The sequence below is a fragment of the Mesoplodon mirus genome, assembly GCF_964341445.2.
Source record: "Mesoplodon mirus genome assembly, chromosome: 2".
Lineage (NCBI taxonomy): Eukaryota > Metazoa > Chordata > Mammalia > Artiodactyla > Ziphiidae > Mesoplodon > Mesoplodon mirus.
In genome coordinates, this window is record NC_138977.1 from 56656214 (window position 1) to 56682783 (window position 26570).

Genomic DNA, 26570 nt, shown 5'->3' on the forward strand with positions numbered 1-26570 from the left:
TCTGGTCCTTAGGGTGGCTTTTTAAGTAATTATAAATATAATAAAAATAGTCAAAAGCTTTTTCTCAATCCTAAATTATACCTAATTTCTTACTTAAATATTGTATATGTAAAAGTGGAGGAGCATGTTATACTGTCATTTGTAATATGTTTAAAAATTGTTTTCTAAGTGTTTTATAAGGGATGGGTTACTAGTTGTAGAGATGGCAATCGATCCTTGCCTTATCCTACTTCTTGTATCATTATCCTCTATAGATGTACAGAATAGGGACTCCCCCCTTGTGGTCCAGTGGTTAAGACTCCACGCTCCCAATGCAGTGGGCACAGGGTCCATCCCTGATAAGGGAACTAAGATTGTGCATGCTGCATGGTGCAGCCAAAAAAAAAAAAAAAAAAAAAAGATGTACAGAACAGTGTATATTTCCTTGATTATTTTTCATTTCAGGTTTACTGGTTCAAAGATGGGAAGCAGATTTCAAAAAGAAATGAGCACTTCAAAATGAGGCGAGAAGGAGATGGGACGTGTTCTCTGCACATTGACTCCACCACCGGCGATGATGACGGCAACTACACCATCATGGCGGCCAACCCCCAGGTAGAGACGCAGGGTTCCGAGCCGTACTGCACTCTGAGGAAGGAGCGGTTCATGTCATTGTGAATAAACCTTGAGAAGTGCAAGTTACTAAGGATTTCTGAGGAAAATGAATAAGGAGCATAGAGACTGTGTGTAACTAGAGCACAGTATCACAACTTACAAGACCATTTAGCCACCGATGGGTCACACCACCCTTCAGCCTTTGTCAAAGGCCATTAGTAGTATCTATTCACTAAGTATATGCCCCAGACCTATTGGAGTAAATCTTGTTTTGATCAACTCATTGACTCTCTTGAAGAGTCAACAAATTATTCTATCAAAGAATGATTTGCTATTTTTTGTTCTTTAGAGAAAAAGCAGATTACTTGTGAATATCCCTCACTCATAAAAAAAAATTTTTTTTGGTAAAAGTTGGAAAGCCATAATCTTTCACTTTCCTTTTCTGAAGAGACCAAGACTTAAAATTCCCCTTAAAGATATGGCAGAATAAATATCTTCAACTACTATTAGACTAGGAGGTACAGAACTATAATTTCTACTCACCCACTCCTCCTATTAAAATGTTAGTTTTGAAGATAACTTCTATTGAGGAAAGTATAAAAATACTTGACCATGACCTCTGCATGTGCCTACAAATAATGTTAAGTGCACAAGAATTCAAATTTTTTTACATTTATGTCTGTTCATTTCTCAGCTTAAAAATGAAAGTCACAATATTCCTAAAAATCGTTTTCCCTGGAATATTAACAGTGATTTAAGGAGTTATATTGTTTTCATCCCCCCTCAAAAAAAACAAAACAAAACTCATAATAGTTAGCCAAAAAGTTCATAATGTTCTGGTCCATAAGAATGTATATGTACTGAAAAAATGTAGAATTGTTTTTATTTATTTTAATCTCCTTCATTTTCTATTTCTCAGGGGAGAATCAGCTGTTCTGGCCACTTGATGGTACAAGGTTTGCCCATTCGAAGTCGACTAACAGCTGCTGGTCAGTCTCACAGGTAAAGACAGTAAGAATCTCCCTTCTCTAGCCCCTCCCAAGCAGCCACCCACCACAATGAGCACTGAAGTATCTGGTCTACAAATTGTCAACTAAAGTGTAGTCCTCCACCTGCAGCATCAGCATCACTTGGGAGCTTGTTGCAAATGCAGAATCCCAAGCCCCACCCAGACATACTGATCAGAATCTACATTTTAATAAGATCCCCAGGTAATTCATAAGCGCATTAAATTTGAGAAGCATTGGTCCACGGCACACTTTTAATGGTTCAAAAATTTCAACCATCAGTAGCACCTGTGCACATAATATATAAATCAGACTCTCTGAATTAAAAAACAGAAACCGTTTCTGTCTTTAAAAAACAGAAACCGTTAATGAGTATAAGTATACTGATAAAAGATTTCTGTTGTTGTTATTGTCTCCAATATCACAGTTGTCTCCAACACAGCAACTGACTTTCCTCCTCTCCGATTTTACTAATCACTAAGAAGAAAGAGCCTGGCTTTCTCTCGAGTCTTATGGTGCCACAAAGTCTTAGCAAAGCATTTCATAGTTGCTGACATGGATGAATTATATTAGACTTACCAAAGGAACAAAAATAGTGACCCATGTTTCAGATACAGTATTTTACCACCGTTGCAACTCTACCTTCTTGTTCAGTTTTTTTCCTTCTTCAAGAACAGCTGTTATTGTGGTCAGTCTTAACCAATTTAAGTTCATGATCGTCTTTAATGGTCTGACATAATTTATTAGCCAGGTTAAATTTTATTACTCAGAGACACAGGGATTGCAGCTGCCTTGTTCTGGGTGATAAACAGGACTTCTCTTTTGGCTCTTATTTGAGGTTCAGATTGAATACTGATTTCTTTATTCTGAAACTTCTGAACAACTGGTCAAACCCAAGGCAAGGGGAGCTGAGTCACTTAACCCAGAATGACTTCAGAGAGAAAGAAGCTAAAGCCTGTTTATTTAATTACAGATCTCACAAGATAACCCTACAGTGGGTGAGATGCCTAGTACTTTGCTTTTTACATCAGCTCCACACTATTATTTATTATCCCTTCATGGTCCAGTCACCCCCACCCCCCAAAAAAATCTTTCTCCAGGCCCGAGAGCCATGCCTAAATGTCTATACTGTCATAAGTTTTGAAGTGGTTTCTATGCGTAATGCCTGAACATGCTTGCTGTTTTAGAGTAAGGTCCCGAGCGCAAGAAAGAGACAAAGAGCCCCTACAGGAACGATTTTTCCGACCACATTTCCTGCAGGCTCCTGGGGATATGGTAGCTCACGAGGGGCGCCTCTGTCGCCTGGACTGTAAGGTAGACTCTAGTACACCATTCTTGGTTCCCAATCTGTTCATATTTTGTATTTGTTTGTTTGTATGCACCTATTTTTGTTTGTATTTGTTTTATGGTTGTTGTTTTTTCGGGGAAAGGGGACTGAGGAACAGAGAGAAAGAGAGAGAGAGAGAGAGAGAGAGCACTTTTTTCCCCACAAGGTTCTTTTGGAGCATTTAATACCAGACAAAAGTATTTCATAAAATCTTTAAGTGTTCATATCTTAATAAAAATTACACTGATACTGTACCAAGTTAACTCTATGCCTGTAAAGACAACCAAAGAGGTGATGTAATTCAGACATTTTCCATATGGTACCTGGAAAGTCTTTATTACTATAAAGGCATAAGGATGATTTCTGCAACCTTGAAGTGAATTGCTGTGAGGTACAGCCTTTGAAAAAACTATAGTCATGAAAAGATGGCTACAAGGCAGTTTATGAAAACAGAAGCTGGTTTCTCATACTAGTCAACATCCATCACCTTTAGCTAGTCTACATTCTAACTCTTCCACCAGAAACTAGGCTCAGTTGAACAGTATGAATATTTCTCAGTATGAACAGTAACTTAAGTCACCCCTTCTGTCCAAACGATGTAGAATGCTATGGAGATTTAGAAACAAATTAGTAAAGGCTTAAGGTTAAGCATTTATAGAATCCACTTCTCTAGGTGGTTCTTGCTCTCCCATTAGTTACCTAAATAATATTTGGGATTAACTTCTTCCACCCTAAAGCCTAAAAGAAACCCATGACTGGGTCCCACCCCCAAAGATTCTGATTTAATATAGTAAGTCTGCATCAGGATTACTCCTCATGTGATTATGACACACAGCCAGCTTTGAGAACACTGGTTTAATGTCTGTGCCCTTCTTGGCTACCTGTTTCTTATTAGGTATGTAAGCAATATCTCTGAAACTGATCCCACAGGCCTATTTTATCTATCTATTTAGCTTTTTAATTCTTACTCATTCTAATCTAGAATATAATCATGACCCGAATTGGGGTCCAAATACTATACGGTTTAAATGCACGAGGCCACCCATGTAGACCCCTCTTGTCCCGATGCTCCTGAGGAGAGGTTTCTCAGCACTGACGTTCTGTCGCTATCAATGTGGTGCCAGACAAGGATGAAGAATTCAGCCACCAAATAAATCTGTCTGTCATCGATCTGTCATTTGCCTCATCTGTCCTGTTGTTTATTAGGTGAGTGGCTTGCCGCCTCCAGAGCTGACGTGGCTGCTCAATGGCCAGCCTGTGCTCCCCGACACCTCCCACAAGATGCTGGTCAGGGAGACTGGAGTCCACTCTTTGCTCATTGACCCGCTCACTCAACGTGACGCAGGGACCTACACCTGTGTTGCTACCAACAAAACCGGGCAGAATTCCTTTAGTCTGGACCTCACTGTAGTAGGTAAGATTTACTGCTAGGACCCCTAAACATAACCCCCTCCAAAGTTATTGCAGAAACACGCAGAGCCTCTGATGTAATTCCTTAGTCCTTTGCCCCACCAAGTCTCATCTTAGTTTCTCCTTCACTGTAATAAGGGCCGTGTTTCCTACGTCGCTTTCGAAAACATATCAGTAAGCTAAAAACAAAATATGGTACTTTGTGTATATCATGCTTGCAATAAATGGTAGTCATTGTAATTACTAATTGACTATCACTAAATTCAGGTCACTTGCCCTATAGCTCATCACTCCTGGAACACTCCAGGGTCTCCCCCCACCCCAAGCTTCCATGCCCTTGCATCCGTGGTCCCTCTACATGGAATGCCCTTCTTTGCCTAGCAACCTCCTACTCATTCTCTAAGATTTAATTCAAATGTCACCACAAAGGCACAGTGGGTCCACCAGGTTACATCCTCCTCTGTTTCCATAGCACTTAGTAAAGGAGAGACCCTTACAGCACTCATGGCTTCGGTGTAACTAGTTTCCTTTTTACCTCCCTGAAGACACCATGAGCCTCTGAGGTCAGAGATTCTGACTTGTTCTTCTGTGTATCTCTGATGTCTGACTCAGTGCCTGGAATGTGGAAGGCACTTGAATCTATAACTAAACAAACAAACCCTTACCTTATAAGATGATGTGAACAAAACACTGTCATGTCCACAGATAAGGACAACAAGTCATTGTCACCTGGGAGGTGCCAGCCCCTCGGGGCAGTAGTCCAGCCAGAATTAGATTTCAGAATGTATGAAATCTTGTGCTGGGCTTTCTCCCGCTGTCTCCCTCGTATGGCCCCTGAAGGAAATCAGGGTAGCTTCAGAATGCTAGTCCTCTCTCTAAGCTACTAGCTGTCTCCTCAGTATATTTTTTTCTTTTTCTCATCCTTAATTCCATCTCGCCAACAGAGTAGGAAAAGCTCATTCTGCGAGGATACGTTGATTGCAGCTTTTACTCTTTTCCCACTATTTTGCTATTGACTAGGGAACCCTGAGATATGAGGTAGCTTTGCCTTAACTGGTTCTGTGGTGCGGGCGGGCGGGCGGGAAGCCTCCTTAGGAAGCATAATTTGTGTGTGTGGTTTTTTTTAAATAGTATACTTCTTTCAACTTTTCTGTAGCTATAAAATTTTTCAAGATAAAAAGTTGAGGGAAAATTAATATATCTTCTACAAAATAAACTCCTCTAAAAAAGAAAAAAAAAGATATATGTAGTACATATAATATACTGTTTCTCAAAATTTACTGCTGAGCAATAAAAGAAACTCCCTCAATTCCACACCTACCATATGTATCCCATGTGTGTGACCCAAATCCTTAAGTGTAGTCCCTCATAAGATAGGCAGAGACAGTTTCCTCATTTCCTTTTTATCAAGCTTCATTTCTGGAGCTTTTATCAAGGTAGTGATCTTCACTAAGAGGCTTGAGAAGTGCTCTAATGAAGAGGTAAAGGTGGGTGGGTGCTCACTCTGCTAGATTCCAGAACTGTAATTTGTTTGAGGCATGGACCCCAAGGCACTTACTCTTCCAACTAGCACTGCCCTTCTCTCATTCAGCCAAAGAAGTGAAGAAAGCGCCTGTAATCCTGGAGAAACTGCAGAACAGCGGTGTTCCCGAAGGCCACCCAGTGAGACTGGAGTGCCGGGTGATTGGCATGCCTCCACCTGTGTTCTACTGGAAGAAAGACAATGAGACCATCCCCTTCACCAGAGAGAGGATCAGGTACAGGCTCCACCCTCGGTCAAGTTCAGTGAGGCTTGTCAGGCCGCCCAAATAAGTCTGTAGCCTTTTGAATCTGGTTTCTTTCACTTAGCATAATGTATTTGTTTCACACATTACTGTGCTTATCAAGAATTTATTCCTTTCTGTTGCTGAGGGGTAGTGCATTGTACAGATGTCCCACAGTTTTAAAACCTTAATTTTTAAGCTTAAAAAGGTATGAGGGGGCTTCCCTGGTGGCGCAGTGGTTGGGAGTCCGCCTGCCGATGCAGGGGACACGGATTCGTGCCCCAGTCTGGGAGGATCCTACATGCCGCGGAGCGGCTGGGCCCATGAGCCATGGCCGCTGAGCCTGCACATCCAGAGCCTGTGCTCCGCAACAGAAGAGGCCACAACAGTGAGAGGCCCGCGTACCGCAAAAAAAAAAGAAAAAAAAAAGGTATGAGGAATTTATAAAGATCGTGCCTATTTTTTGTCATGTGTCTTCAGTCATATTAGCACACAGAAAACCTTTTGACAGTAAAAAGCTAAAATAAAATAAAGCAAAATAAAATATTAAAGTAATACTCCTTCTCCATCCATCACTACATGGCTGTTTTTTTGTTTGTTTGTTTTGTTTTTTTGCGGTACGCGGGCCTCTCACTGTTGTGACCTCTCCCGCCGCAGAGCACAGGCTCCGGACACGCAGGCTCAGCTGCCATGGCTCACGGGCCTAACCGCTCCGAGGCATGTGGGATCTTCCGAGACCAGGGCACGAACCCGTGTCCCCTGCATCGGCAGGCAGACTCTCAACCACTGCGCCACCAGGGAAGCCCCTGGCTGTTTTTTAAGTAACTTTAAGGATCCAGTTTCTTAAAGCGGGTGCTTTCCTTAATTTCCCCTAACCATCCTTCATTCTTTGCCATTTTGGCTTTATGCTACAAAGGCAGCTTATGTACAGAAATTTCTACTGAGATTTCTTCACAGTAAACTGAATTTGTCCTAGAAAATATTGGGTGTTACAGAATTTGGGCATCTAAAAAAGTCTATGTATATATAGGTCAGGGTTTTTCTCTGGTAAAATATAAGCAAGAACAGAATATTCCTGAGTTAACACTTCAGTGTAAATTAATGAAACGTGTCAAACACAGCCTGAAATTCTGATGTAATTATCTAGGAAGGATTGCAATATGCAGTCAAGGTTAGTTAAGAACTACTGACATAGAGAAAACAGAAGGAAAGAACAGGCTGATTTGCTCCTGAACTGTATTAAGCTAAATGCTGCACATGCCCAGTTGGATATATTAAGAAATACCCCCTCCACCCTAAAGACTGCATACAAAAACTATTAGAACTGATAAACAAATTCAGCAAGGTAGCAGGATACAAGATTAACATACAGAAATCTGTTGCATTTCTTTACACTAACAATGAAATATCAGAAAGAGAAAGTAAAGAAAAACAATCCATTTTAAAATTGTATCCAAAAAAATAAAGTACTTAGGAATAAACCTGACCAAGGAAGTGAAAGACTTATACGCTGAGAACTATAAACATTGATAAAGGAAACTGAAGATGCTACAAAGAAATGGAAAGATATCCCATGCTCTTGGATATCCCAGCATGGTATTGGCACAAAAACAGCCATATGGATCAATGGAACAGAATACAGAGCCCAGAAATAAACCTACACACCTAGAGCCAATTAATCTTCAACAAAGCAGGCAAGAATATACAATGGAGAAAAGACAGTCTCTTCAGCAAGTGGTGTTGGGAAAGCTGGACAGCCTCACGTAAACCAATGAAGTTAGAACACTCGCTCACACCATACACAAAAATAAACTCAAAATGGATTAAAGACTTAAATATAAGACATGATACCATAAAACTCCTAGAAGAGAACATAGGCAAAACATTCACTGACGTAAATCATACCAATGTTTTCTTAGGTCAGTCTCCCAAGGCAATACTGTAGAAATAAAAGCAAAAATAAACAAATGGGACCTAATGAAACTTATAAGCTTTTCCAGAGCACAGGAAACCATAAACAAAATGAAATGAAAACCTACAGAACGAGAGTAGATGTTTGCAAACAATGTGACCAACAAGGGCTTAATTTCCAAAATATACAAACAGCTCATACAGCTCAATGTCAAAAAACAAACAACCCAATCAAAAACTGGGCAGAAGACCTAAATAAACATTTCTCCAAAGAACACAGCCAGATGCCAACAGGCACATGAAAAGATGCTCAACGCTGCTAATTATTAAAGAAATTCAAATCAAAAACTACAATGAGGTATCCCCTCACACCAGTCAGAATGGCCATCATCAAAAAGTCTAAAAATAATAAATGATGGAGAGGGTGTGGAAAAAAGGGAACCCTCCTACACTGTTGGTGAGAATATAAATTGGTGCAGCCACTATGTCGAACAGTATGGAGGTTCCTTTAAAAACTAAAAATAGAGTTACCATATGATCCAGCAATCCCACTCCTGGGCATATATCCAGAAAAGACAAAAACTCTAATTCAAAAAGATACATGCACCCCAATAGCCAAAACATGGAAGCAACTTAAGTGTCCATCAACAGATGAATGGATAAAGAAGTTGTGGTATATATATATATATATATATATATATATATATATATATATATACACACATACACACAGATACATACATACATACATACACACAATGGAATATTACTTGCCCATAAAAAAGAATGAAATAATGCCATTCGCAGGAACATGGATGGACCTAGAGATTATCATAAGTGAAGTAAGTCAGACAGAGAAAGACAAACATCATATGATATCACTTATAGGTGGAATCTAAAAAAAGGATACAAATGAACTTATTTACAAAAGAGAAATAGACCCACAGACATAGAAAACAAACTTAATGTTACCAAAGGGGAAAGGGTGGGGGGAGGGATAAATTATGAGTTTAGGATTAACAGATACACACTACTATATATAAAATAGATAAACAACAAGGCCCTACTGTATAGCACAGGGAACTATATTCAGTACCCTGTAATAAATCTATAATGGAGAAGAATCTGAAAAAGTTATATGTATAACTGAATCACTTTGCTGTACACCAGAAACTAACACAGCATTGTAAATCAATGATACTTCAATTAGAAAGAAAGAAAGAAAGGGAGGGAGGGAGGGAGAGAGGGAGGGAGGAAGGAAGGGAGAAAGAAAATAAAAGACCCCATCCATGCTAACAGTCCATCCATCCCTGGACTCTTGTTTTGGTCTACTCTCCCATAGCTTTTTAACAAAGTTCTTGTTGCAACATCCAGCCTGGTTCGGAAAAGAGATTTTTTCTATACTTTGGTTGTGACAAGTGGGAGTCCTCCTGGGAGGAGAGTGGAGAGGGCAAGAACAGGTCTCAGCCATGGCTACTGACCCTCTTCTTTCCACCTTCAAGTTTGCCTCTGACGCTTGCTTCAAGCTGAATCCCCCTCCCTCCTGCTAGGGTCAGGGAGGCGAGGAGAAGCACTGCACTGCCTGACTTGTCCGAGTTTCCCGGAGCCCTAAACTCGACAAGGCCGCTTCTGCCCCCAGATACAATACGGATATATTCTTTCTTTTCTCCAGCATGCACCAGGACACAACTGGGTATGTCTGCCTCCTCATTCAGCCAGCCAAGAAATCAGACGCTGGATGGTACACATTGTCAGCCAAGAATGAAGCTGGCATCGTGTCATGCACTGCCAGGTTGGATATATATGGTAAGTATAATGGCATCGGTTGATCTGTGTGTGACAGGCAGCTTAAAAATCTTTTGGGGGGGAATTCTCTGGTCGTCCAGTGCTTAGAACTTGGCGCTTTCACTGACTAGGCCCCGGTTCAGTCCCTGGTCGGGGAACTGAGATCCCGCAAGCCGCACGGCGTGGCCAAAAAAATCTTTTTTCTTTTAGGATAGGTGTAGCAAGTTTTCATAAATGAATTGGTTAGATCATATTTTAGTGCTTAAGAGATGGATTTTTAAAGTCATTTTATCCTAGTCACCTCAGGCTTTTGTACACTCTTTCATTTCCCTATAAGGTTAATCTTCTTCCAAAAGAGGTTAATTTTTCTGAACTTCTAATACTAGGAATTACAACTACTTCAGAGTGTACAATGCGCTTGTACTTCTAATCAGCCAGCATCTTCATGCCATCTCCTTGCTGCCATGGGTCACCCACTGGAACTCCCTCCCCACTGCCTGTCATTCCCCAGTCATACCTCCACCCAGCAGAATTTTCCAGACCCTATTCATTTGTTAATTAATTCCACAAATATTTATTACTCCAATTTCACAATCAGACTAATAATAGAGAGCTGTCCTAATGATACTGATATCAGATGACTTTTGTACAGTGACTTGTAATTTATGAAATGGTACCCTAAGATCCTCCTAAACCCATGAGGTTATTGTAATTGTTGTTACCCTCATTTAAATGCGGAAGAAACACAGAGACTCAGAGAGATTAAGTGACTACAGCTGGAATGCAAACCCAGGTTTTATATCGTTCCTTTGAGCCATGTTTGTAATTCTCAAAAAGATTTAACAAATTAATCTTTATTAATGTATTTGTGTACTGTACTCCTCTATAATTTTGACATTAACTGGTATTTTTGAAGACATATTCCTTAACCCAAAAGAGTAATCTTTTTTTTTCCCCCTCTTTTAAAGGAACTAATTTGCTGGCTTAATAAGTTTCTCATTCATTACTGGTTTAACATGATTAACCAGAATAACAAGAAACAGTAACTCTGCCTAGAACCTGAGGTCCCTGCTATTTATAGGTGCACCCGCCCCCCCTTTTTCATTTTTTTTTCATGGTTTTTTTGGCCGTGCCGCGCGCCATGCAGGATCTTAATTCCCCCACCAGGGATCGAACCTGTGCCCCCCTGCAGTGGAAGCGCGGGGTCTTAACCGCTGGACCGCCAGAGAAGCCCCGAGTACCTCCTTTCTTTGGTACCATACAGGAGGGGTCTTGGCCTGCCATTTTCCCTAAGTCTAATATTTAGAGAAAATACATAGCTTTCTGGTTATCTTCCTTAATTCGTGGACTTGAAAAGAAATTCAGCCGTGAGGGACGCTGGCTCAAATGTACTTTCCCCTGGGAGGATCCGAGGAGAGACACGCCAGTGATATGTTTCTTAATCCAGGCTAATGCCTTACCATTTCACCCACTTCACCATGTCAGAAGGAAACAGGTCTCCAACTAAGAAATTCATACCAATAAGCCCTGAAACTGATGACTCTTGTCCCGGTCCCGCTCATACGCGGCGGAGTCCCCAGTTCAGTTAGTCCTGGCTCACCTCTCCCTGGCTCCCGTCCTGATTCCACAGCACTAACGACGCGAAGCGCTGAATCCTCAGCTGGGACCGGGGAGTGGGGCAAAGCATGGAGGATTTGGGGTAAAATCAATCCCGTACGCCCCCCCGCTATCACTTCCTACCTGTCCGAGGAACGGGGACAGTAGGCATCCCTCTCTCTTCGAAAAGAGGGCTTCTAATAGTACCTGCTGTCAGGTTAAGGTGTCCGAGAGAGCCCGGAAAGGCTAAGGGGCGGAGGGCCGCGGGGAGGGACTTAAACCAGTTCATGGCTGCCTTACTGAGTGCCTGCTCTCTTGTGGAATCGCTGTAAGTTTTGTCCTGTTTTGTAGCTTTCAAATTTTGATTTTATCAATTCACTCAGAGGCATTTAGATCCCGAAAAACTTATTCAAAAGAATGAAATCAACAAAGGACCCGTTTATAAGTGGGAATGCTACAAGGGTCCATAGCTTCGTAGGACCCAGAGCGTCCGTGTTCCCCACCTGGTGCTTCCCCTTCTCCACAGCAAGGTTCTTGGAAACCTCATGAGAGGACTGCTTGGTAATTTCTGAATCAGTGACAACACACAGGACTGAGCAGCTTGGATGGATATTTCATTCAGGCCATGTTCAAGCCTAAGGATCCTGGCTGCTAAAACCAGGGTCCCCTTTGGACAGTGCTTGGTGAACGTGGAAATTCTAATATTCCCTTTTGTCCCCGAACCCCGGTTGATTGCACATAAGTTACTTTTCAGTCTTCTTGCTGTAACTCATTAGAACCTGATTAGGGCGGTAGGTAGGTGATCGCTGATTAGGGTGATTAGGTGTGTGGTCAGAGGTCTGGACTCATCTTTTGGCTTCCATTTCCATAGATTTCTCATCTCCACCTTCTGAGGTGCCCTGCCTTGAGAGCCTACCGCCCTCTCTACACCGCCCTCCACCCAGCAGACTCCATGCTAGGTCAGGAGAAAATTTTGAGAAATCACCCTAGTCACCCACTGTTCCTTCTTACAGTCCCACATTTTACTGGATTAGAATCATAGGGTTTGGAATTAGGGGGTTAAAAGATCGCCAGCCCAATTTCCCTCTTCCCGACAGGGAAGGAGAGATTTTATTTCTCTCTTTTACAAATGAGGCATTTCAGACCCAGATATATTTCAGTGCTTTACTAAGATCCCACAGAAAGTGTTGGAATGAGCACAGAATGCACCCCTGCCGTGTACCTGCTAGACTGTATTCCTTTGATTGTAACACATTATTTGGTCCATTTTCCAGCTCAGTGGCACCACCAGATCCCACCACCCATGTCTGTCCGGCCCAGTGGCAGTCGCTATGGATCTCTCACCAGTAAAGGACTTGACATTTTCTCTGCTTTCTCCTCCATGGAAAGCACAATGGTGTATTCATGCTCTTCTCGGAGTGTAGTGGAGAGTGATGAACTTTAAGAATGTCTGGGTGCCTGCTGTGTAAGGGGGTGGACTGTGGAGGGGGAAGGAAGACCAGCCAGATAAGATGGTTTCCAAGCAACTGGATTTGAGTAAGTTCCCACACTGCCCGACCTGTGGCAAGGAGAGCTTTGAGTAAGTCAGCTGGGGACTCGTGCAATCTCAGCTCAGAGAGAGATGGAGGGCTGTGCCTTTTAAGATTCCAACAAAATGAGAAGACAATACAGACGAACCAAAGATGTCATGCAGCTGCCATCCACTGCTTTGGGGAAAAGGTAGCATGCTTCCCTGCCCTCTGCTGCGTTGGGGTATTCAGGCCCTCCTAGGAGCAATTAGGGGTCAGATGCTTGGGCTGAGAGGAGTTGGACAGTAGTGACCTTAGGAATCACTAACTCACTAAACAATGCAAAAGAAAAAGGCAGGGGGGTCTCCACCACCTTTCATTGATTGCATCCGTAGCAGTAGTTTTGGTGGATTCATTAAATCAGCTTCTACTTAGCACTAGGAGTCTGTGCCATACAACTCACATACGTGGAGAAGCACTTCTGATTTGCTTACCCTGGGTGTACTGAGACACATAATAAAGTGCCAAAATGTGACTGAGATACCAAAAAAAAAAAAATCACTGAAACACTAAATATTGCACAGTGCACTTATTCTATAGCCAAAACAGGGACCCACCACCCTGCCTGTACCATTTTCTTTTGGATACAATGGTGAGTGGTTTTTCTTTCTGACTATATATATATATATATATATATATATATATATATATATATATATATATATCCCTAGGCTCTAGAACTAAAGGGTTGTTAGTAAACCAACCAGAAGGAAATCTTCTGCGGGGTCACTTTTAAAACTACAAGCTTCAGTTGCCACTTGCAAAAATATTCAGGCATCATCATCATCTGCGCAAAGAATATTGACTCTCCCGCTTCTCCCCTCGCCCCAAAAGTCTGCAAGTATATGAAGCAGTGAGAAAGGAAGAAATGCAAACTAGAAGAGGAAGTGATGGGAGAGTGGTTTTTGTTTTTTCATTTGCCGGAGCAAAGCAGTGGCTGTAGAAGGAGAGGTCTTTAATAGTTGTGAACTGCTTTGAGATCATTAGTCAAATTACATTTTCTATACCGAAAATATTATGCTAGCTGAGAAAGTGGGAGGGACAGGGAATGTGCATCTTTATTCTAACCCACTAATTCAAAACCTGCCTCCCCACTTAAGGAATTTTTAGACTTAAGTTCACTGTGATATCCCAGTGCCTAGAAGAGTGCTTAGCGCAAAGTAGACATTCGATAACTATTTGTTGGATGAATGAATCTTATATTAGAGAAATCTACAATGTATGCACCAGCCAAAAAATTGCCCTAGGGATGGTCATCACGGCACAGTTTGCTCCAGATTCACCAGGAAAATGAATTGGAGTGTCTGTTACCAACTCCTTGTGCCCAAGTCCTTGGTGTTCTCTGAGCCAGACATCCTCAGCTGGCATCTTACTCAAGTGAACAAATAGTAATTGCTTAGAAAGGCTTGAAATTTTCTTCACTTCAAGGCAAGGATTTCCAGTATAAAAATAAATTCATTCACTCAAAATATCATTTGTGTGTCCACTCTGTATAAGACGCTATGCTAGAGACTATGGGCCATACACAAATATGATAAGACACAGTCCCTGCCTGCAGAAAGCTTACAATCTAGTGGGGGAGGTAAGAAAAAAGGCATGTCAAGTGCTGCTTCTTTGGGCAAAAGTCTATTTTTTATTAAAGGGAAGTTTCTAGTACTCTTCATCTTATATTTTTCATGACTCTAAAATCATCTTAATTATTTTCAATCTTTATTTCTTAATTAAATAAAATACCATAAGTTACATCCTTAAGAAATAAAGATTTCAGCCAATTATTTAGCAGAATTATTAGACTTTTTCCTTTCTTATGTATGCAGGAACAATAGTAAAAGTATAGGCAACTGTAATGAAATTGAATGCATTCCATACAGGATGCACCCTGTAAAATATTCGGTTTCTATATTGGCTTCTATTATCAAATCTCTTTATGACCAAAGAGCATTTTCTAACTCCAGGATTGCTTCTCCACAGTTGGACACCCAACCTCCTCATCACATCTATTAATGTAAACTCTAGACAGTTCTCCTATGAGAGGATATTCTTCATCTCTATATGTATTCGCTTTCTTAATATTTTTTATCTGTTGTTTTACAGTGTTCAACAGTGAACTATGATAAATATTACATTTGGCCACTAGCCGGCACTGTCGAACCTAAAATATAACAAGCTTTAAAATTCCTTGAATTTGAACTTTTGGATTATGTTACAGGAAAGTTTCTCAACCTCAGCACTCTTGACATTTGGGGCTGGATAATTCGTTGTTGTGAGGGACTATCATGCAGGCTGGAGGATGTTTAGCAGCATCCTTGGCTTCTACTCACTGGATGCCAATAGCAGAGCAACCCCTCCCCAAGTTGTGGCCACCCGAAATGTCCCCAGACATTGCCATATATTCCCTGGGAGGCAGGATCCCCTTTGTTGAGAACTACTGTGTTGAACAAATCCAAATTCTATTGGAATTCAATTACAACGAGGAATACTTATATAAGAAATTTTAGTTCTGCTGGATATGTTTGGACTCAACATATCCAAAATCAGATTCATCATCTTCCCTTTCATAAACCATTCATCATCCTAGTTTAATGATTTCTATTAATGGCACCATCACAGTCCTAGTAATCCAAATAAAGAGTATCCAAGTCATTTTTTGCTTCCTCTAATCAATTGACAAATCATGTTAATTCTAACTCGATTATTTCTTTTATATTCAGGCCTTCCTTTCTGTCCCCCTGTGGTTCCCCAGTTCAGACTTTCATTACTTTCTTAATTTCCCTCAATTCTTCTGACTTCAACCATAATAAGAGACTTCTAATTGGTCTTCCTGCCTCTAGTCCTGCTTTTTCTCCCACTCAAATCTAGCTGAGATCTCAGCATCAGATCATTCTTCCTGAAGTACTGCTCCAATCATATCATTCCCCAATTTTTGAACCCCCAGTGGCTCCTTGGAGCCAACCCAGGCCAGCTGTTCTGTCCTGTGCTATTCAAGCCTTGCTTCAATATGATCCCAAAGCTTTTCATCCATTACTCAGAAAACACACCCAGTGCACCAGCAAAGTTAACACAGGCCTCGGCTTTCCAGCCACATGGCTCTTTTTTGCCTCCAACTGGAAGGCTTTCTCCCCAATCCCCACCTACAGAAATCTTACCTGTTCCTTAAAAGCCATCTCAAATGCTACTTTACTGCCTCTATGAAATATTTTCTGACCCCCCCCCCAGACCCCAATAAAATATAATTCTACTTTTTTTGAAATCTTATAGCAAATTTCTTGAGTCTGGAAAAAGAGATTAATTTGTATAGTATTTTATATAAAACACAGCCTCTATATACCTGCCTGTCTCTCCCCTTGCACTAGCGCAGTCTTGCCTGCACTAGATTTTAGCTACTTGTTAGTAAGGACCGTGTCAAAAGTTTGCCTTATACAGAGTAGGCACTCAATAAATATTTATTGACCTAAATTGGACTTTAAAATTCTATGTAAGTCAGTATGTTTCCATGTAAAATGAATTGAGTCTAGAGCAGTGGTTTTTAACCTTGGCACACTAGAATCTCCTGGGGAACTTTTAAAAATCCCAATAGCCATGCCACAACCCCAAATCACTGTCATAAGTTCTGGGGTTCTGGCATAGGCATCAGTATTATTATTATTATTATTATTATTTGCGGTACGCGGGCCTCTCACTGTTGTGGCCTCTCCCGTTGCGGAGCACAGGCTCCGGACGCGCAGGCTCAGCGGCCATGGCTCACGGGTCTAGCCGCTCCGCGCGGCATGTGGGACCTTCCTGGACCAGCGCAGGAACCCGCGTCCCCTGCATCGGCAGGCGGACTCTCAACCACTGCGCCACCAGGGAAGCCCGGCATCGGTATTGTTAAAGCTTCCCAGGTGATTCCAACGAGCAGGTGAGATTGAGAAGAATCATTTTATCACCATGATTTCATCAAGAACTTACCCTAAAAGGTCCGAAGGGCTGCAGATAGCATAGGCTGTAGCGTCGGCGTCAGTTAAGAATGTACTTCCTCCTTGTTGCACGTGCAGTGCATGTCTGGAAAGTAGAAATAAACATGCACTTTGGCCTTATTGGACCCTACTATTTTGCACTACACTCGTTGGACATGCAGCATTCATGAAGCCCTCAGAGAAATCTCCAAAACTGCAAAAATGGACCGGGGAAAGAGGGAAAGCTGGTGCAATCCTTCTGGCCCTTTTTTCAAAAAGCTATGCAGATCCCATAAGCACCCTTCTTTCCAAACAAGAGAAGGGCTTTTCATAACTTGGTTAGTCATGGAAATGGGGATCAGAGGGAAAATGGAGAAAGAAAATGCAGCATTAAAACCAAACCGCCGGACTTCCCTGGTGGCACAGTGCTTAAGAATCTCCCTGCCAATGCAGGGACATGGGTTCGAGCCCTGGTCCAGGAAGATCCCACATGCCACAGAGCAACTAAGCTCATGCGCCACAACTACTGAAGCCGGCATGCCTAGAGCCCATGCTCCGCAACAAGAGAAGCCACCGCAATGAGAAGCCTGCACACCAAAACGAAGACCCAATGCAGCCAAAGATAAATTAATTAATTAATTAAAAAAAAAAACAAAACCGCCAAGCAGCTAATAGAAGAAAGACTACTTCCTCCTTTTTTGTGTCTACATGTCCAAGCTACAGTGTCTGAGGTCCTTTCTGCTTCTATCCCCATTCCGTGTTTTTCTCCGAGATGCCCTGTGCCCCATGTTCTGTAACCCCCCATGCTGTAGCCCATCCCCTCACCCCTTCCCCACAACCTGCCAACATGTCTCATGCTCCAAAATGACCTAACTCCTGTTCCATGCATCTTGGCTTAGGGGTCAGAAGAAAGCAGTCCAATTGAACAAATCCTAAATGCCTGAGAGTCTTTTAACTTCACACAGGAGCTGCGCTTTTAAAAGCAGTTGCTTCCTTACTTCCGTCAACTTCTAATAGATGGAACTGCTGGCAAAAGGAAAAAAAAAAAAAAATGGGGCTTCCCTGGTGGCGCAGTGGTTGAGAATCTGCCTGCTAATGCAGGGGACACGGGTTCGAGCCCTGGTCTGGGAGGATCCCACATGCCGCGGAGCAACTGGGCCCGTGAGCCACAACTACTGAGCCTGCACGTCTGTAGCCTGTGCTCCGCAATGGGAGAAGCCGCGATAGTGAGAGGCCTGTGCACCACAATGAAGAGTGGCCTCCGCTTGCCACAACTAGAGAAAGCCCTCGCACAGAAATGAAGACCCGACACAGCAAAAAAATAAATAAAATAAATTAATAAAAAGAGGCTCTTTAAAAAAAAAAAAAAAAAAAGGGAAAAAAAAAAATCAGGCCAGGAGGGGAGGTCTAGAAAACTGAGTCAGACATCCAAATTATTCTGGTTGATCACAGCCTCCTCCTGTCCTCTTCCTCCCTACACACTCCCAAAGAACCTTCCAAGCTGAGATCCTGGCCTGAGTCTGTTTGTATATGGGCTATTTATAAGTTGGTTGTAAACTCAAAGGCAAATTTACTCATAATGATCTTTATTCAAGGTCCCTTCCGGGGTAATCTGGACTCAAAGTATTTCCACTTACAGTCGAGTTGAAAATCACTGGGCCTCACCAGTAAGATGAACAGATACTTAGATTGCAATAGAGCTTGTTGAGTTCTTTTCACCACTGATTGGCTTTTCTTGTTTTAAGTGGATCAATATTTCAGAAAGTTAATTACTGAAGCATTGCTTGAAGAATGCCAAGCATCTTCTAAACTTTGACAATGCAGTGGTCATCAGTATGCTAAAAAAAAAGTTGCTACTACCATGTTTTTTTAAAAATCTGTGCGATGCAAAAAAAATGCATATTTGTTAAAAATATGTTTGCCTCCTTTTTCTGTCTAATTATATTAGTTAGCATACTTGGTGCTATAGAACCATAAACAGGCTGTTTTTTGTTAATATGTAAGTAATGGTCACTTCAAACTCCGAAGAGCAATAGCCTTGAAATTGCAAGAAATAGAGAAAGAACACACTTTTCAATCCTCTGAGAATTGTGCCATAAATGCTGAGTGTAAGCAATAAAGAAAATTGTTGTACTGTAGAGGCATATATACTAATTTGCTAGAAGAATTAACATACAAGTGAGTAGAAAATGTTTCCCTAATAGTAAAAACTAAAATATTTCAACATTATTTGATAATAAATATCTGACAGTTGACATAAATGGGCATTTTTCTTTAAAATGCAGAAAACAGTGCTAGTTTCCAGGTTTAAAGATTGTTTTTTTGATGATGATTGAACTGATTTTTTAATGTACAAATACATATATTCGATAATTAAAAGAGATTTTTAAAATTATTCAAATTGTAAAAATTACCACATACATTATAACCTGGTCAGATATCTCTAGAGGAACAGAAAGATTAACTGGGTTTTAGTCTTCCTAAAATATCCAGCAAGTCCAATAAACTTCTCATAGAATGTTTTTTACTTTCTAAGATAAAAATTCATTCTACCTCCTAGCTGAAAACAGGGACACATTAAAATGAAGCTTAAAGATGGGAAAGATGGGGGTGGCAGGATGGGGGGTGCTTGACCAGTTTCGATTGGAAATTAATGGAGTTACAAGTATAGTTTTCTTACAATAAGAAGTACTTTAATACCCACTAAGAAACATGAATGACTTTCATATAATGTGGTAAGAATGAATTGCTCAATGTTCCAAAATTCCAAAGAACCTGATGTTTCTACACATATTCAGTGAATTATCTGAAAACTGGAGACAGATTCCTATAATTTCCCCACAATTAGTGGGGCAAGAATTCAGTGAACTAACTACATTCTAGTATTGACCATAGCAGTCACTACCAAAATTACTAAATGTATGTGCACACAGTATAAACAGTTTTACCGTTTTTTGTTTGTTTGTTTGTTTGTTTTTTGGCTGCGTTGGGTCTTCGTTGCTGTGCTCGGGCTTTCTCTAGTCGTGGCGAGTGGGGGCTACTCTTCATTGCGGTGCACGGACTTCTCATTGCGGTTGCGGAGCACGAGCTCTAGGAGCACAGGCTTCAGTACTTGCAGCATGCAGGCTCAGTACTTGTGGCTCGCGGGCTCTAGAGCGCAAGCTCAGTAGTTGTGGCGCACAGGCTTAGTTGCTCCGCAGCATGTGGGATCTTCCCAGACCAGGGCTTGAACCCATGTACCCTGAATTGTCAGGCGGATTCTTAACCACTGCGCCACCAGGGAAGTCCCATTTTACTGTGTATTTTAAGGAGAGGTAAAACCCTGAAATAATTCAAATGAGATAATTTGAGTGCAACTGTATTTTTTAACACACACTGGTTAATTTTTACTTTCTCAATATTTTGATTTCAGAGATACCATATCCTCTTTTCTGATTAAATTTCACTTATTTTTTCCAAGCTTTAGCATTAAGTTTCATGACCTACTCTTCTCTCTCATTATCTTCCTGTCAAGATAAAAATCTATAAAATATTTAATAGCATTCGGAGAGCTCCTTATGTCTAGGAATTCTCAGGTGAATTCCAATAGGGATTTTAATCATTCAGATGAATTTCAGATACATTCTCTAATTTTGCTATAACTCTGGAGTCTCTGTTTCTTTATCTGTGAAATAAACAAAATATCTGAGACTTTCCCACGATGGAGGGTAGGATAAATAAATACTTATGAAGTTTACTGTAGAGACCCTTTAAAAAAGTGATAGCAGGGATTTTTTCAATCCAAAGAAAATGGTAAAAATATTTTTCTCCAAAGTAAGTAGTTAATTTGTTTAAAAAGTTCACATTTCTTCCTGGTCCCCCTACTTTGTATTTCCTGAGAAGGGTAGTACACAGTGGGGGAATTTCTTCTTCCAAGATGCTATGTGTGAAGAACCTAAGGGTAAGACGGGAATAAAGACAGACCTACTAGAGAATGGATTTGGGGATATGGGGAGGGGGAGGGGTGAGCTGTGACGGGGTGAGAGAGTGGCATGGACATGTATACACTACCAAACGTAAAATAGATAGCTAGTGGGAAGCAGCTGCATAGCACAGGGAGATCAGCTCGGTGCTTTGTGACCACCTAGAGGGGTGGGATGGGGAGGGTGGGAGGGAGGGAGACGCAAGAGGGAAGAGATATGGGAACATATGTATGACTGATTCACTTTGTTATAAAGCAGAAACTAACACACCATTGTAAAGCAATTAATACTCCAATAAAGATGTAAAAAAAAAAAGATGCTATGTGGTTGAAAAAAATCTGGAGAAAAAAATTAAATAAATTCAAGAAATATCCTATCTGCTTTCTACAGGCAGATTCCAGGGAAATTTATTTCAACATAGGCAGAATAGCCTAAGGGAACTCAGAGTCCTGCGTCTATGATCGAAGCTAGTGGAAATAATGACTCTGCAGTGCACAGAGAAATAGCAAGAGAGTCCCCATATTCCTTTCTGGATTATGCAGTTCAGGACAACTCCATTGTATTTCTCTAGGCTCTAATGAAGAAACGTACCATACTAGCATGTCTTTAGCCTTATGTTGAAATGAATCAACCTTAGGATAACAGATGGATATGGACCCTCAAAAATGAACATATCCTTTGGTCTCTGTTTTCAAATTCTTAGCTACATCAAGTCTGAATTTAAACTCCATGATTCATTTCAGCCATGAGAACTGACAAAGTTCTTGTGCCCGAAGGCATGTGCACATACACACCAACACACACACACCAACACACACACACCCATAGCTAACAATTCAATCATGGTCAAGGGACACATCTTATGCTTTTCCTTTCTCTTCCTGCATGAGTTCTTTCCACTTGAAAACACACCAGGTCCCAGAAGGCTCACAAACATGATATGCTTCCATCTCAGGAAGCTAGAGTCAACTTATTTTCTAAAGTACCTTTTTGGTTATTGAAATCCTAATGGAAAAACTATTTTACTAACCTTTTTGAAACGTGTGAATATATAAACTGTATATTTCATCTCTATTACTAGAAAGCAATTAACGGATCTTGGCTTTTATTCCTTTCCTCTGCATCGTGCATGTTAGATATTCTTTGGAAATGAAAACCAATGATCGCTTAAGCCAAAATGTGAGCATTTACTGTGTCTTTCTCCAGGAAGTATATGGTATTGTATTCCAGTAGCCCACATCATCTCGATGACACCCGTTGCTGTTTCCTAGTTGTGCTTTCGTAAAGATTTATTGGAGGTTGTGTTTTGTTTGGAAACTTTGCAATTAGAAAAAGAAAAATTAAGAACCAGTATTTAATTCAACCTGGGTGTTTTAAAAAGCAGTTTAGGGGATGTGATGGACTGTTTCTTTATTCATTAAATAAAATTTTATTTATTCGCAGTTAGTTATTGGGTTTGTTTTGTGTTTTGGTCCCAGACTTTGTTATGTGAGATGGGTAAGTTCTTGCTCTCGGTAGTTTTTTGTCGGCTTGGGTATTTTGGGGATACACTACCAGTTTGAAACAGCAATCCAAAAGTCCTGTGTTAATTCAATAAAACACTCATTAAAGCTTGCACCTTCTGGGCTTCCCTGGTGGCGCAGTGGTTGGGAATCCGCCTGCCGATGCAGGGGATGCGGGTTTGTGCCCCGGTCCGAGAAGATCCCACATGCCGCGGAGCGGCTGGGCCCGTGAGCCATGGCCGCTGAGCCTGCGCGTCCGGAGCCTGTGCTCCGCAACGGGAGAGGCCACAACAGTGAGAGGCCCGCGTACCACAAAAAAAAAAAAAAAAAAAAAAAAAAAAAGCTTGCACCTTCTAGTATATTCATGATCAGAGAAAGGAATGGGTATACATGTGAAAAGGTTGGTCATATATTTATGGTCTTATATGTGCTTTGAAATTTCTTTCACCCACAGGTAGCAAAAAGAGATATCTTTAGTGAAACCTAATCAGAGAGCAGAGCCAAATTCAGTCCAAAATAACACTTTGCTTTTACTCTAAGATGGCAAAATTTAGTGAACTGAGCCTTAATTGTTGAATCCTGTAGCGCTATTAACCACAACCCAAATACATTCCATCTGGCTCATATCCAGCAGAAATTTTAGATCTTCATTAATGTAATGGTCACCTCATTAACTAAGAAACTGGGTGTAACTGGATGTTAAGAAAGATAGCTTAATCCTTCTTAAGATCTGCAAATACAAAGACTGTGACAACAATATAATCAGTTTTTGGTAATGAGGTTAATGGTGTCATAGTAGATATTGTTTAATTAAGCAGTTCTCAACCCCATCAGCCAGTTAGAATCACTGGGAGAGTACTGAAAAAAATATCTATGCCTAGGCCTCACCTCAGAGCAGTTAAATCAATTCTTGAACTGGGGGCCCCAGATCTGGTATGTTTTTCAAGACTCCCTACCTGAGATTCTAATGAGCAGTCTGGGTTGAGAACCACAAGCTTAGATGGCCTTTCCCATCCTGATAGCCCCATTCATTTGTATAGGGTTCTTCAAGACTTCTGACCTTGGGGTTTGGCCTGAACCTGCAGCTGGCACCTAGGGAGAGCCCACATATAATAACTAATGGGACTAAAACCCTGCCTGGGAGTGGGTCTTCTTTTATTACTTAATATCTCTCTTAGGAGCTCTTATGGCACATATTACCGATACTATACAGTTGAAGCACTCAGCTACACACTGTTCAGGGCCGCTTATTGATTAGTACATGTGTATTCTTCTTGGCTGCCTACACAAGGACAAGGATGATGTTGAAGAAGGTAGGGTATGGGTAGATGCCTGATAACATTTGTTGATTTCTTAAGAAAAGGAAGCCCAAATAAAAGAATATTTTTGAATTTCAATATGTTCTGTTATCAAACTAGAAAGAACATATTTTCAAAGGTGAGACAATATAGTATATTGTAGCAACTTTTAGGTTGCTTGCTAATCTAAATTCTATTATGTATAGTAATAAATGAACCTTAACTCCACAAATATTTTACATTTGTTTTATCCAAGCTCCTAATCCATAAACCATGATGGATTCCCCAACATACAGTTTGAGGAGTTTTATCATAGATTGGATTTGATCACTGAGACCCATTTACTTTTCCCTCAAATATCTTTCAGGAAAAAAATAGTACATCAAGTGGGGTGGAAAGCTTAGGAATTCGGTAAGAGTTAAGTTGCTTCCAGAGATTTCCAAACCACGGAAATGGGCAACTAAAAGCATAACAGTTAACAGATTCCCACTCTTTGGGGGGAATGGGGATGGGGGAGAAGAGGCATAGGATTAGAATAGCATCATTTTAATTAAATTGTTTGATTTCATTAAGAAATAGACACAGACATAGAGAACAAATGTATGGATACCAAGGGGGAAAGGGGGCGGTGGGAGGAATAGGGAGATTGGGATTGACACATATATACTATTGATACTAGGTATAAAATAGATAACTAATGAGAACATTCTGTATAGCATGTTCTCTACTTAATGTTCCCTCTTAGTTCCCTCTACTTAATGCACTGTGGTGACCTAAATGGGAGGGAAATCCAAAAAAGAGGGGGTATATGCATATGTATAGCTGATTCGTTTTGCTGTACAGTAAAAACTAACACAACATTGTAAAGTAACAATACCCCAATAAAAATTAATTTTAAAAAAAGAAACTGCTGTTAAGTTGATAAGCAAATATATATATTGCATGTTTATCCCTGTATGGTTCTCTTTTGCAAGGTATTTACAGTCCAGAGAGAGGAATGTGCACCCTACCTGAAGAAAGGACTAACCATCTGAATACATCTGTGAGATCCTCTCTGATTAACACATTCTATTTTAGCTCTGATTTTATTTCATTCTACAAACTCCAGAAACTTACTGGGGTTACTAATGAAGAATTTTAAGTATAAATAAGTAGAGTATTGTGCCCAAATAGTGAGGAAGGCAGGTGCCCTTAGGGTTGCCATAGCCCCAGTACCCACTGCAGAGTGGAGTAGGACCAGAAAGTGGTCTGGGCATCATCACTTCTAGAGCTGTGTTGTCTGCTGGAACTATAATGTCTTCTAAGAGCTGCTGAAGTCAAGAGGTTAAACATTTTATTCTCTAATTTGCACCGAGGAAGGAAAGTCCTGAGCACACCTCAGTTTCTTATTAACAGATATCAGAAGGAAAGGGAAATTCAGCATTAGTCTCTCAATGGATTTCTAGTGATATACTTGTGATTCTGTAAGTTTTAGTTTATGGGGAAGATACTTCTCCTCATTACAAACTAAAAGGATTTTGATAATCAGGGATAACTAAGAAAGTAAAAATTTTGATGAAGACTTTGTAGATAAACTGCAAATAGGTGGCTGTGCCTTGATGTTAGGTGTTGGAACACATAATAAAAGGGTTTGGGAAATGCTGTTTTTGTTGACTTGTGACAAGTTCCAAATGCATAGAGCCTTGCTTTTTCCAATTATTAGCAAGACAATCTCCCAAAAGCGTGCAGTGCTGCTGACCAAGTCGTTCTTTACATTAAGGACTTGGTTTATTCATCCAATGGTTAAGCAAATTTATAAAAGTAATTCAAACCAATATCACGTGTATTATATTGCTCCTTTTTTGATTAGCCTTGATGGTAATGAAGCCCTTATTGCTCAACTGGTACTGATTAAAAGAAAATCACTTCCAAAAGCCATATATATATATATATATATATATACACAAATGTATATATGCAAATATATATATTTGGGTACTTGTAAGGAATTAGTAGTTAGTAATTGGTTTAATAAGGAAAATAAAATATTAAGGAACTGTAAATCTAGTTACTTAAAAGCTAAACATTATTTCAATTAATTTAATCTTTTTAAAAACCATGAAAAATATATCTATATTTCCAAGTTGATAGAGAAAACTTTCAAATTAATTACTTGTACGCTCATCAGCTTGTCTTTTTTTGATGAAGTATTACAAGACAGCACTTTGCCAATTGGTGGGATTAGATTTAAACACTCCACATCTTTACTCAGATAAGCACTCAATATCATCACCCCCCCCCAAACAAACAGGCCTTTAGTGCCATCAGGAAACTAGCAGGGCACCTGGCATGAAAAACAAACCCACGTTTTTAATTATATTTTACAAAATCTATATTTTAATAATGTACACATAGTTTTAAAAAATACAGAGCACTCACACCCATGTACTCTACCAAAACAAAGAAGAAAACTTTCTACTACTTCATGCATGCACACACAATGCACTAAGCATAACTGCATTTACAAGACAGGAAGGCAGCTCTGTATTAAGTATACACAAGTAATAGATACTGTAACTTCACCCTAACAGGACAAACTTACAAAGTTTAAGAAAGTAAGGGCTAAACCTGCAGTATAACCTAATCCTATTTTTCTTAAGATTGTTTTCTCTCAAGGTAGTCCAGCAAAGGGGGAGGGGGCGTTACTTTCAGCAATCAAAACCATTCCAAGATCCATTAATGAAATCTACAACATACTAAGGAGGAATAAAAGAAAAGCAATAAAGTCATTGCGTCCCTAGGACTGGGGATGCGAATAAAAGTAACCTGGAAATTTGCTAATTTTATTCTAAGAATGCATCCTACGCCACCGATAACCCGACCAGCTACTTGGGGGAAGGTTACGGCTCCAGAGCGCGGATCACTGGGCGTCT

General features: G+C 40.5%; 1 protein-coding gene across 2 annotated transcripts in view; it reads left to right on the forward strand.

Moving 5' to 3' along the window:
• MYPN (myopalladin) overlaps positions 1–12837 on the forward strand; it is a gene marked incomplete at both ends in the record, with an annotated part of 66316 nt that extends 53479 nt beyond the window's left edge. For both annotated transcript variants that reach the window (XM_082603050.1, XM_082603051.1), the window contains 7 exons: positions 445–594; positions 1514–1596; positions 2789–2915; positions 4135–4342; positions 5930–6095; positions 9685–9818; positions 12668–12837. In XM_082603050.1, coding sequence (XP_082459176.1) covers positions 445–594; positions 1514–1596; positions 2789–2915; positions 4135–4342; positions 5930–6095; positions 9685–9818; positions 12668–12837 — 1038 coding nt within the window. The remainder of the gene's footprint in view (positions 1–444; positions 595–1513; positions 1597–2788; positions 2916–4134; positions 4343–5929; positions 6096–9684; positions 9819–12667) is intronic.
• Positions 12838–26570: the final 13733 nt, after the last annotated feature.